Here is a 13,793-nt window from a genome sequence, read left to right as displayed (position 1 = left end):
AGTAAGAGCAAGTACATTAGCTTTAAATAAGCTAAACCACAAAGAGTACATTTACTCAAGTTCTGTACTTAACTCGAGGTACTTGTACTTTACTTGAGTATTAAATAATGTACAGCATTTTAATAACTAAAATAATGTAGAAATATAAGGAGAAATTAAAAAATATAGATTCATTTTGAGCATTTTACTTTATTTCTCACCAGACTCCATTTAATTAAAACAGAAATGTTATGATTATTAAACACACTTCACTCGAAGTGGACAGAAACTAAATCAAACTATCAAAGTCCGTCTTGGTTCATCTTTCCACTGTTCCAACAATCACCACTCTGGTTTGGTTGAAATAAACCCTTAATTCACCCATTTACATGTGGAGATATGCTGGCTCTATACACACTAAAAGTCCTGATTATTTACATGGAGTCTGGTGTAATATGCTGGCTCTATACACGCTAAAAGTCCTGATTATTTACATGGAGTCTGGTGGAGATATGCTGGCTCTATACACGCAAAAAGTCCTGATTATTTACATGGAGTCTGGTGTAATATGCTGGCTCTATACACGCTAAAAGTCCTGATTATTTACATGGAGTCTGGTGGAGATATGCTGGCTCTATACACGCTAAAAGTCCTGATTATTTACATGGAGTCTGGTGGAAATATGCTGGCTCTATACACGCTAAAAGTCCTGATTATTTACATGGAGTCTGGTGTAATATGCTGGCTCTATACACGCTAAAAGTCCTGATTATTTACATGGAGTCTGGTGGAGATATGCTGGCTCTATACACGCTAAAAGTCCTGATTATTTACATGGAGTCTGGTGGAGATATGCTGGCTCTATACACGCTAAAAGTCCTGATTATTTACATGGAGTCTGGTGTAGTTTGGTGATGGTCAGACTGAGACATAAACAGTCCTACACAACACACAGTAAATCAGACGGAGAAATAGCATTAGAAGCTACATTTAGCATTCAGCTCTGACTCACTAGACGCCAAACAAACGGCATTAATCTCTAAACTACATCACAACAAAATAGAATCCAATACAACATTGTGTGGCAGGCTTTAAAGCATTTTGGCTAATATTATCTCTGCAGCGTTTAACATGCGACTTACCACAGCAGTTACCACGAGTTCTGATGTGGATTACCCAGAATTCATTACTTTTAGGGCTGCGGCGCAATGTAGGAGTGACGCCAGCAGGCGGTGCTGTCCCCATTTCTGCAGGAATTAAACAGAACCTAATATACAACCCGTTACACTGGTGGTGTTGATTTCTCTCGCCAAACCCACCAGACTCCATGTAAATAATCAGGACTTTTATCATCGTAAAACACACTTCATTCAAAGTGGACACTAAATCAAACTATCAAAGCCGTCTTGGTTCATCTTTCCACTGTTCCACCAATCACCACTCTGGTTTGTAGGAGCTGGAGCAGTTCTGCAAGGAGGAATGGGCAGAAATCCCAGTGGTAAGATGTGGCAAGCTCATAGAGACTTATCCAAAGCCACTTGGAGCTGTGATTGCTGCAGAAGGTGGCTCTACAAAGTATTGACTTTAGGGGGGTGAATAGTTATGAACATTTACTTTTTCTGTTTTTTTATTTCTAAAAAATAGTTTTATGTATATATTTTTCTCATTTCACTTCACCAACTTAGACTATTGTGTTCTGATCCATCACATAAACTTCAGATTAAAAAAACATTGAACTAAAGGCTGTAATGTACCAAGGGGGGTGAATACTTTTGCAAGGGACTGTATCGCCGTCCACATCGCCCCGACAACGCTGACTGAGAGAAGCATGAAATAAGTGTGAGTGTGTTCCTGAAATCCTGGACATGTTGGACAAAGGTGTCTTCAGCTGACACCAGAGACCTCCATCAGATTCAGATCTTAGTCTCTCAGGATCACATCCTTCCCCCAGTCTCTGCTCCTCCTCTACACATTTAACATATTCATATATTACAGTTTTTTTACAATCACTTTGGCACTAATTTCAGAACCTTGATGTTATTTTTCCAAACTCTAGACACAAAACTCACAACCAATGATCAAAATACACATTTTTCAAAACTCTAACACTTTTTTCAATTGCTTGATACACATAAACCAAAGATCATTTGTTCATTTAACAAAGATCAGCTGTTCATTATGACACAACTTAACATCAAAGTACTACTATTTCAAAAGGCAATTCACACATTACAGTTCAGATGATTGTCTATTCATTTCATTACAATGATCTAACTATCAATCCATACAACTGCTCAAAATGATAAGTAACTGTTGCATAACTCTTAATGACTAGTCGTATGGAAACAGACAAACAATATTCCACGTTTAGATCATAAAAATTTAAAGATAGCGAGATTCATTGTCACCAGTTAGTGTGGAGCATGAACCAATTAGACTACATTATCTATGGATGTAATATCTCATCATCATTCTTTACTGTAATGTACTACTGTTTACCAGACACTGTTTCTATGGTCCCATGTACTACCTTTACTGTAATGTACTACTGTTTACCAGACACTATTTCTATGGTCCCATGTACTACCTTTACTGTAATGTACTACTGTTTACCAGACACTGTTTCTATGGTCCCATGTACTACCTTTACTGTAATGTACTACTGTTTACCAGACACTATTTCTATGGTCCCATGTACTACCTTTACTGTAATTTACTACTGTTTACCAGACACTGTTTCTATGGTCCCATGTACCACCTTTGAGACTATTTACAGTATTGACAGTACTGCACTGTATGCATGCAGGCCCTTGGAATTGCTTGTCCAATTCTGCCAACTTGTTACTGATGATTGAGATATATACTTTATATATATACTGTACATATACATATACATATATACTCGTACCACATTGTTTCGCCATGGCCGAAGGTTTTTTCCAAAATGTTTGGCTAATTGCGATGTAGATGAGAACCTGCGGCCAAATCCACAAGACAGAGTTGATGAATATGTAGAAGTACAGTAATCACTTCTTTGTTTTGCTTTTTACAGTACAAGCAAGTTGAGGAACACTACATTTGATGTTTTACAGTACTACTGTCTTTTCTTTTCTATTTCGTAGCTAATTATTTTGCTTTGATTGAAATCAACCTATGTTGTGATTGTACTGTATTGTTTTTCATCAATACATTTCAGGTTTGTCTGTAGTATTCTCTCTACTACTGCAGTACTTTTACAGGGATGTATTTACATCTAGTACCATAATGAAACATGTATTACCTATTTTGTACTACAATATTTAATGATTGTATGAACAATGACCCAGTGAACTATGGGTAGCTTTTTTGTGGGTGATCTAAAGTAACGTTTCAGTGGTATTTCACCATCAATTAGTCTTTGATCCAATGATTGTGCAAGTGCAAGATCTTTTTAAAGATATGAATGCACCATGCAGTGTTTTGAACATTGGACAGCCTGTGTTACATGTGATGATCGTTTGGAGTTTTGTGTCTAGAGTTTTGAAAAATGAAGTCAAGGTTCTGAAATTAGTAGCAAAGGGATTGACTCAAATTTGACCCGATTTCAAAGTTTCTTTATCAGAAATATTGGTTTCTTTCAACCAAATTAACCAAAAATAACATGGGTGGTTCCCAATGATGTTTTTTGCAAGTAAAATGAATGATCACTACAAATAGAGAAAGTTTAGTAAAATAATTGTTAAAACTTAAAGTGGATAATTCGTTGATAAATTGTGCAACCCTAATACGTTTCACAGAAAACCCCCAACAGGTGTGTTCACTTCCTCACTCCCCAAAACACAAAAGAACATTGGAATACGTGTCTGTACAGGGAAGCAGGCACCGAGCCAGAAGTATGAGGAAACAGATCATATGTCCCTGATTGTTTGACAGCCATTAGCTGCCAAGATGGACAAGTCTCAGGACCAACAGGGTTGAACAAGTAAACGTGACATGAACAGCCATGGTCCTCCCCCCAACTATTCTTTTGATATTTTCATTTGACTGTGACGCTCACGTCATATCAGCATTTCATCACCCCAGGTGACTATTTACTACTCCTACTGACAGGACACTCCCACAAAAGTGTATGTATAAAATGGTGACTACTTTTATCAAAAGAACAGTTCATCAAAGGAACATTTTGGTCTCATTAACAGGTAAGAGAAAGGCTTTATGAAATTTAAAAGACCAATTTAATAGTAGGTCTTATAATGCCATTTTCATTGTGATACCTGTATTTCAAAAAAATGTTGCACTCAGTTTCATCTAGTGGTAGTTAACCTAATCCATGCTGAGAATGGTTATTATTGATCTCTCCCCACCAGGACTCTGCTGCTTTCCAGAGTGAAAATGGTGAATTATGAAGTGACTGTATCCACTGGCAATCTTGCCTTTGCCGCCACTTTTAACAATGTCTTCATTAAGCTGGTAGGAACAGATGGGGAGAGCAAACGCACGTGGCTCAAAGGAGCTTTACAATTCACCGATGGAACAGTGAGTCTGAAATATCCCTCTCTCCATTTAAATGTATTACATGCTTCCTCAAGGTTGCCTATATGAGATCTTATTCATCAAATACTGTGATTATATTGCACAAGTTTGATTTTCTCCACTCTTTTACATTTAGGAATTGTATAATTATTGAGATGTTACGGCTCAGTTCTTGGTTATCAAATACTTCTTCATCTCTTGTTTGATGTCCTGGCTGTTTTTAAATGTAGCTGGCAGGTTTCACAAAACGGTAGGCAAGAATCCAATCTCACGAGTTAGAATTGCAAGGAAAGTTCAGTTTACTTATCAGTGTTCATGCAGGGTTAATCCAGGAAATCAGTCACACAGACAAACCAAACCGAAGATGGGAAAACAGAATCCAAGGTCCAAAAACAAGCAGGGACAGAACAGACAATTACTGGCTGGAGTTAGACAGTAACACACAAGACAATCTGGCAAAGAATTTAGGAAATGGACTGGTACATAAGGGGCTGATTAGGAGCAGGTGAGTATGGGGGGTAGGACAGGCCAGTTTAATGGAATGAGCAGGTAATAGACCTTTTTCACAGCAGACATGTTGACATGTCATAGTAGGAAAAGCACAGGTGTATTCTAACCATTATTGATGGCTGCATTCCACTTAGGAGAGGCCCTGGTATTGTGCATGCTGACTCACTGAAATAGCTTACTGGGAAACTCTCTCTGTTCGTGTGTGTGTGTGTGTGTGTGTGTGTGTGTGTGTGTGTGTGTGTGTGTGTGTGTGTGTGTGTGTGTGTGTGTGTGCTTACTGGGACACTTGATGGAATTGAGCCATTGTTAAGGTGATCAATTGTGCTTTTCCTACTATGACAAGTCAAAATGTCTGCTGTGAAAAAGGTCCATACAGAGCAGGAGGGAGTGGCAGAGTCTGAAATGACATGAGAGTTAGAAAGCCAAAAACAAGAAACGGGCAATGTTTCTAACAAACTAAAGCATGGCTGAAGTAGCACTTGAAGCAGTTCAGCATATTTGATGAAGTTGCATGATTCTTGCAATTTTTGGGTTGTATCCAAATGGTTGAATGCACTTAATGTAAGTTGCTTTGTGTTGTAATATTGAGTCTGTTCACTGACCACAGAAAGCATAAAATAAAAACACGTTCTGCAAGCCGCTCTATAAGGAGGCTGGAGTAAATTCATGCCAACATACTATACTGTACATATAGTATAAACAAATTCAAACTGTGTTGTGGTTCTTTCTCCAAGCTCTGAGAGTCTTTGAAGACAACCATCATCTTGGCAGGTACAGTCGGCAGATGGAACTGGATCAAAGAGAGAAGGACTATCGGTGAGAGCTCAGAACAACACATTTTATTTCATGCACTCCAAAGCTAACATGCCTCCAAACCTCCTCCACCTTTGGTTAATATACTACATTCATGGCACACAATGAGAAATGAACCACAATATGACGTTGTTACACCTGCCAGGGTTTACTATAACATACAGTATGCTGCAAAATTACATAAATAAATACATGCCAAGGACAGTACATTATTCTTAGATAAATGGCAGTTACACTGGTACGTAGTCCAAAGTTCCTCACCTCTCTGCTCTTCTGTATTTATTCCAGCTGGCATGTGTATGTAGAGGGAATACCCCACTGCATGAAGTCAACAGACCCTCTTTCTTTGCCTTGTGAGATCCGCTTCTCCTTTACTAAGACCACAGAGTTTCCCTACACTGCAGCCACTGGGTGAGGTCCTCAATTTCTGTCAGAAATCTATCTGTGTTATTATGCACCTGACTATCAATGTGATTTAAGACAGTATAATGAAGTTACTCTACTCTTATTTTATAGGTTGACTGAACTGCAACTTAAGGGTCTGGCTGATTGCAAGAAGAACTGGACAAATATTGATGATATCAATCGGGTGTTCTGCTCCAAACAGACGGAAATATCAGGTACTATCACGGACATTTCACGAAATACTTGATACTGTATTTATAGTAGTACACAGGGGTGACGGACTGGGGGGGGGGGGGCTGAGTACCCAGGGCCCTCATGTAAGGAGGGCCCAAAAGATGCTAGAATGAATAGCTGTGGATGCGGGGAGGGGCCCATAGAAAATGCCTTTCTACAGGGCCCAGAATGTTGTGCTACACCCCTGGTAGTACACTACACTGTATTTACTCAGATATTCAACTGCATTCCTACCTAACAACAAAACAAACTACTAAATACTGAATAATTTATTGGCTTCTGTACTTGACTCAAAAAGGTGACAGAAGTAAACGTGTCTAAACATGTGAGGGTTTCCTAATTGTATGCTTTGTCCATGTGTAACACATTGTTTTCCTTCAGTTCCACATGCAGTGTACACATAAGATGATAACAGTGGTAGAGTAAGATTTTCTAGCCAATATTTTGGAACTCAGTCAAGTTTAACTCTGTTCATTTTCCAGACTATGTCCATGAACATTGGAAGGAGGATGCTTTTTTTGGCTACCAGTATCTAAATGGTGTCAACCCCATGTTGATCCGACGTTGTTCAGCTCTGCCTGATAACTTTGCTGTCACTGATGACATGGTCTCCCTCCATGGTCAGGGTAGCTTGAGAAATGAAATGAAGGTGAATGTCCTGATCTTGATTGACCTTAGTATTTGGAACAATCGTGTTCTGTCCCATGACATGTTCAATTAGGAATTGCATGTTGAATGTTTACTTAGTGTATGTAATATCCACACTGTATGCATGTGAGTCAAATAGTTTCTCATCCTCACTACACTTTCAAACAGAAAGGCAACATATTCCTGTGTGACTACAAGCGTTTGGATGGAGTGAAAGCAAACATCATCAATTTGAAGAAGCAGTACTTGATGGCTCCACTCGTCCTGCTCCACAAAACACCTGATGATAAACTGATGCCAGTTGCTATCCAGGTGAGATTAGCACTCAAATGTAGCTTACAGTGAAGCTTTAGGTTAGGGAGTAATCCCTCTTCCAGGACTGACAGACATGTACTACTATACTGTATATGTCATATATACAGTATATACAGGGTAGACAGAAATACCTTTAGTAAAATTACTAATGGAGCAAACATACTGCATATGAAGAACGTGGTTTAGAGAAAAAGCTATATTTAAGGTAGTTTCATTGCAATTGCCAGACAGCCTACCCCCCTCTTTCCTTTTGTCAAAGACATAAGAAGTTAGACATGAAATCATTGATCAACTGATCCTGTGCTCTGACCTGGGATTCAATGAAAATATGAATTTCCTCTCATTTTATTATAGTATCAAATCATAACAAGAGACACTTTACAGATAGAGTAGGTCTAGACCACACTCTATAAAATACAAAAACCCAACAATTCCAGTAATTCCCCCAAGAGCAAGCATTAATGCGACAGTGACGAGGAAAAACTCCCTTTTAGGAAGAAACCTGGGACAGACCCAGGCTCTTGGTAGGTGGTGTCTGACGGTGCCGGTTGAGGGTATGATGAACAGTGGAAATAATAGTCACAATAAAGATACTGGAAAATGACCAGAAATAATAGTTGTAGTAGTTCATGGCATAGCAGGACGTAGCCGGACGTAGCTGGACGTAGCCGGACGTAGCTGGACGTAACTGGACGTAGCTGGACGTAGCAGGACGTAGCAGGACGCAGCAGGGCACTGCAGAGCGTAGCGGGGTGTAACAGGGCATAGCAGGGTGCGGAGCAGGTCCACTGGGACAGCTGCAACCATGATTTAGGTGCCACCCTAGTCAGTCCCTCCAGAAAAACGTGATTATGCGATGGCATAATTCAATGCATAATCAGCCAAAGTCTGCATATTTATTTCGGGGGCCGCATTTTTTCAAATACGTGCACTTTCGCCGCATAAATTGTCGATTTCCGCGCAAAATATGCGGGGCTTGCATGATTTCATAATCCCCGCATTTTCGTTGCAAAAAAGTCACACATATCTTAGCAGAAAGTTGAAAAATATTATGTTTACTTCACAAAAGAGCAGCCATTTTCCCCTGTTGCCATGGGAACGTTATGAAGTGACGTAATTACACGATGTGAACATCATCGAAAAGCAGGGTGTTGGGGGAATCACTTTTTTTCTCTTTTTCATCAAACCGCAGTTTTTGCAAGTTCCCGCAATTTCATCACATAAAATTGCATAAATATGCTCATATTCCATCGCATTTTTTAAGAAAACGTGCCGCATAATCAAGGATTTTTGCCCGCAACAATCACAAAAAAACTCCTAGTCCAAGGAAACATGCTGGGCAAAAGGACTCCAGGAAATAATCTCCCCAGAGCCAAGTTAGTAACAAGCATTTTTGGGACAAGGATGCACACAGATTGAAAGAGAGATCAACTAACTGAATAGCAGAAGAAACCTTTAGTAAATAGGCAACAATATACAACAATTACAGAACATTCTTTAACAGTATTAACCAGTACTGGAAATGGATCCAATGGATTGAATAAACCACATCCCCCTTCCTTCTCCTGCAGCTGAAGCAGACTCCAGCAGATGACAACCCCATCTTCTTTCCTACCGATTCTGAGTACGACTGGTTGATGGCCAAGATTTTTGTGAGAAGTGCAGATTTCAGTGAGCATCAACTCAATGTTCACCTGCTGCGCACTCATCTGCTGGCTGAAGTGTTTGCAGTGTCACTGCTGCGTAATGTGCCAATGGTGCATCCACTGTACAAGGTAACTGAAGGCTGAATACTGTACTTACTGTAGTTGTAGTTTTATCAACTTGATTTTTTTTTATCTTCCACAGTTGATGAATCATGTTTGTGTGTATTTATTTGCAAGCATTTCTCACTGCTAAGTAGTATAGAAGCATCCAGATTTCTGACTTTGTTAACATGTAATAGTGTTACTAACAGAGTTCCCTCCTTCCCTCAGCTCCTCATACCTTACACTCGCTACACTCTGCAGATCAACTACTTAGCTCGAAGTCTTCTAATATCTGAGACTGGAGTTTTTACACAGGTATATAAATACCAAGAAGCTCACTAAACAACATTTTTTTTTCAATGTCATTTACAGTATTTGTCTCTAACATATACATATTCCTTACATATCTGACTGTTATCTAGTTTGCAGCTTCTGGTGGAGAGGGTATGATGACAATCCTGAAGAGATCACTGTCCTCAATGAGGTACAGCTCCCTCTGCCTACCAGACGACATTGCTGAACGTGGTGTGGAGGCTTTGCCGAACTTCTACTACAGGGATGATGGACTCAAGCTTTGGGATATCATCCAAAGGTAGTACAGGTGTCCCCATATTGGGGAAAAAAGGAGCCCAAATCCTGCCCTCTTTAGTAGCTAACTTTTTCCAAATAACATTAACAACAGGCTGAACACCTACAGTACTTTGACATCACTGATGAAGTTACCTCAAGTTACCACAGTACGGGCACGCACTCTACCACCTCAGCTACCCAGGCGCCCTAGCTACTGCATCTTTATTTGAGTAGAGTGGCAGTTGGTTAAGAAATTTTATCAATATTCCTGCCTGAAATACTTCACAAACTTACGAACCTCGGCGAGATGAGATGACATGAGAGGCATCCCTACACTTAAACATTGAAGGTGTCAGTTTCAATAAAAAAACTATATTCAGTGTGGTTGAGTCCTGTAGCTCTGAGGTGATATCCAAGTATAATCATTTGTAATATGGCAGAGGGGACTGTATTGGAATGACAGAATATGAAATGTGCACTTCTTTTGGGGTTTAAATGAAATGAATGATTCACCTACATAAATAGTATGAATACAAACATATTTACTTTCTTCCCCATAGTTAGATGTGAGAAGTTTGTGTGTTAAGTACGGAGCTACAGCCAAGAGGCTATTATCTTAGCTTAGCATAAAGACTGATCTCTCCAAATGTCCAAAATACGCCTACCAAAGCCTACCTCGCTGTAAAACCCAGATCATTACTCGCTCCAAATCTTTAAGGGGTGGCAGTAGCTCAGTCTTTAGGGAGTTGTGTTAGGAACCCGAGGCTCGCTGGTTCAAGTCCCCATATGGACCAAAGTACAGAGTGTGTATTGGTAGCTGCCACTTCACCTCCTGGACGCTGCCAATGAGGACTGTCTCACTACTGCAGAGTGCATAACAATGCATATCTCAACAAGGAACGTGTTTTATATTTTACCTACCTACATTTCTCAAAGGTTTGTGCAGGGAGTGCTCAGCTTCTACTACAAGAATGACGCTGAGGTCCAGAAAGACTCCGAACTGCAGAAGTGGATTTCAGACATTTTTGAACATGGATTTCTTTCCCAAGCAAGCACGGGTGAGTTTTAATAAATAAATAAAAGCTCATTATGGTGATGAATGATGCTTTATGTGCACATTTAGATATTATATTATCATAATGCAAACATAACTCAACCAGTCATCTGGATGTCTTTGAGTCAGTTTATTCCTTCTCATTCTCAGGAATTCCACAGAGCTTTACCACCGTGGCTGAGTTGGTCAAGTTTGTCACCATGGTGATCTTCACTTGCTCAGGACAGCACTCAGCTGTGAATGCTGGACAAGTGAAGCCTTTTAATTTAACTTTTTTTGTGGAGTGGGTTCATGAGGTGTTGCAGTTTTGTTCTGAACTGAAGAAAGATGGAAGACATTAACAAGAGTCTACAGCCATGCTAACAGGTCTGTGACACTGCACTTAGTCACAGTGATGCTTTAAACTAAATGCAGCACATGCTAAAATACTCACTATGAAAATGATAACACGCTGACTTTTAGTATTTATGTTTACCAAGATCACAATCTTAGTTCACCATGTTAACATGCAAACATTTAGTAATTAGCACAAAACACAAGGAACAGCTGAGATGGATGGAAATGTCAGTTTTGCAGGTATTTGGTCATAAAGATTGGACAAATATAATTTTGATGTGATGATGGCGCTGGATGACAAGTCAGAGGATCACCAAAGTGATTCCAACATGAATGTGTGAACTAGATTTAATGACAATCTAGCAAATAAAGTTGTGGCGCTAAGTAAAAAGTCAGGGGATCACCAAAGTGATTAGGATCTATCCTCTGGGGACCACGAATCAGTGTGGACCAGAGTGGTGAACTGACTGACCGATTGACTGACATGGCGTGACTTCAAAGAGTATTAAAGCGTAACTCTCGCCAAAATGCAACCTAGAGTCTTTTTGTGAATGTCCCCGAGTCAAACTTTCGTTAGCATAATTAGGATGGAAGCACCACTTTTAAGATTGACTGACTGTATTTTCGTTTTCGGTCAAATGGTCTTTTGAATGGGAGACCTAGGAGCACTACTATGATCACATCAAAATCATTGATTAGTGAGTAGTGCCCCTAGCTCTCCCATTCAAAAGACCGAAAACAAAAATACTGTAATTCTTAAAAGTGGCGTTTCCATCCTAATTATGCTTTTAAACAAAAGTTTGACTCGGGTACATTCACAAAAAGACCCTAGGTTGCATTTTGGCGAGCGTTACGCTTTAAGCAGTAATCTGTCAATCATGAATTCATTGCAGTATGACTATGGTAGCTGGATGCCCAACACTCCCGTGTCTCTGCAACTTCCTCCACCAACCACAAAGGGGAAAACAAGCAAGGCCACGATGCTGCAGACATTCCCTGACATCAACACAACAGTTCAGGGAATGGCCACCATGTGGCTACTCAGCAAGCAGTCGTCTGACTTCGTAAGTGCCAGAGATTTTATGAAATATTATTATATAAATCACATTTATGTTCAGGTTGTAAAAAGCAGTTCACTATGTCATTACGGCTAGACATCCTCTTTGAGCCACAGAAAGAAATCATGCTCACTACAACTGTACATTATATAGCCAACAGTTTAAGTTCAAACATTTCTAAACAGTCTTTTTTAAATGTATCATTTATCTCATTAGGTCCCTCTTGGCCAATACCCAGAGGACCATTTCAGTGAGAAGATTCCCTGCAAGCTGATTAAGGATTTTCAAGGAGAGCTTGAAGGGTTAAGTGTGGTCATCAAAGCCAGAAACAAGAAGCTGGAGGTCCCATACACATACATGGATCCAAGAGAGCTAGAAAACAGCGTGGCCATTTAAATAGCAGAAGGTGTGACCTCCTCAGCTGTTGGCCAAATTCAGCTTCATATTAACACAAGTGAGAAAGGGAAGAACTGCACGTTTCTGTTTTTAACTGATACTATAGTGGAAAGAAATGACTGCTTGTGATTGTTGTGTTTATGTATACAGTCTGATTGATTAAACTCTGGTGAAAAAAAACACATCCTAAATCTTCTTAGTTTATCAATGACTACACAGGGCATCTTATTAAAATAAATTACGAATGAAAAATAGAAATGTGAAGCTGCTGCATTGAGAAGTTTCTTATAAACACATGTATCTTTCAGAAACAAAATGTGTCAGTTTGCACTTGTCTGCCCTCATTGGACTATTTTATTATTTTCTGGGCTGCTCTACAGCAGTGTGTGTTGTGTAGTAGCCTTTCACTGATAACTGAGCTATAGCTTGTTCTGTATGTGAGATTGTTTGTTCTGTACCAGTTATAATATATATATATATATATATATATATATATATATATATATATATATATATATATATATATATATATATATTATAAGTAGATTTAGCTTTGTTTACTGTAGTTTTTATTTTTTTAACATTTTACTGATGACGAAACTTTGAATCAAGCTTTTTTCTGTGCTAGAGAATGGTGAATATAAAATGATGTGGCTGATTTATCATGTAATAATCACAGCAAAGCCCTAATTGCACAGTGCTACACAAATTTGATTTATTGTTCACAATGATTAAAAATGTAACTTCTTCTTTAATTTCTCTATATTCTATTCATTGTTTATGTTTTAGAAATTGCTCTTGTTATGTTGTCGTGTTAATTTGTGTGTGTGAATTTCTGCATTTATATTGTATGGTTTTTCCACACCAAAATAAAGTATTGCTAAACCTACATAATGATGAGTGGGAGATTATTATTATCATCATTACCTAACTACATCAGAGGCCTGGACTACGAAGCAAGATTTGGCGTTAACGAGGTAACTTCAGGTTCAACCCAGGGTTTTCTGTATCACAACGGTGGATCACTTGTTGCTGGGTTAAATCACCATGGTAACTTATGCTGAACAGCTAACCTGGTCGGGAGCAGGTTATGTTGGAGATTAGAGATCAATCGGTGTTAAAGCACCGCCTACTGACCAATCAATGCTCGATTGATAACGGCGTCACCGCTCTTAGAAGATCAGGTGGAGCTCGGAGTGCAGAGAGAGAGGGGGG

The 13,793-nt window shown here is 39.2% G+C and overlaps 1 protein-coding gene across 1 annotated transcript; it reads left to right on the top strand.

Moving 5' to 3' along the window:
* Window positions 1-5,700: 5,700 nt before the first annotated feature.
* Window positions 5,701-12,644, top strand: LOC116036443 (polyunsaturated fatty acid lipoxygenase ALOX15B-like). The gene is made up of 12 exons (XM_031279970.2): window positions 5,701-5,817; window positions 6,103-6,225; window positions 6,331-6,434; window positions 6,936-7,102; window positions 7,270-7,413; window positions 8,988-9,191; window positions 9,393-9,479; window positions 9,587-9,756; window positions 10,671-10,792; window positions 10,939-11,039; window positions 12,018-12,188; window positions 12,399-12,644. The coding sequence occupies exons 1-12, from the start codon at window positions 5,786-5,788 to the stop codon at window positions 12,576-12,578; spliced, it is 1,605 nt and encodes a 534-aa protein (XP_031135830.2). The 5' UTR covers window positions 5,701-5,785; the 3' UTR covers window positions 12,579-12,644.
* The last annotated feature ends 1,149 nt before the right edge of the window (window positions 12,645-13,793 follow it).

The sequence above is a fragment of the Sander lucioperca genome, chromosome 17, assembly GCF_008315115.2.
Source record: "Sander lucioperca isolate FBNREF2018 chromosome 17, SLUC_FBN_1.2, whole genome shotgun sequence".
In the NCBI taxonomy this organism is placed as follows: Eukaryota; Metazoa; Chordata; class Actinopteri; order Perciformes; family Percidae; genus Sander; species Sander lucioperca.
This window is presented reverse-complemented; position numbering and strand designations above follow the sequence as displayed.

What these genes read in the sequence shown, in the direction of transcription:
- LOC116036443 (XM_031279970.2), top strand. Translation starts at nt 5,786, where the DNA reads ATGGAACTGGATCAAAGAGAGAAGGACTATCG. An exon ending in GCTTGAGAAATGAAATGAAG is followed by an intron (nt 7,103 to 7,269) that starts GTGAATGTCCTG and finishes ACTTTCAAACAG; the next exon opens with AAAGGCAACATATTCCTGTG. An exon ending in TGGTGCATCCACTGTACAAG is followed by an intron (nt 9,192 to 9,392) that starts GTAACTGAAGGC and finishes TCCTTCCCTCAG; the next exon opens with CTCCTCATACCTTACACTCG.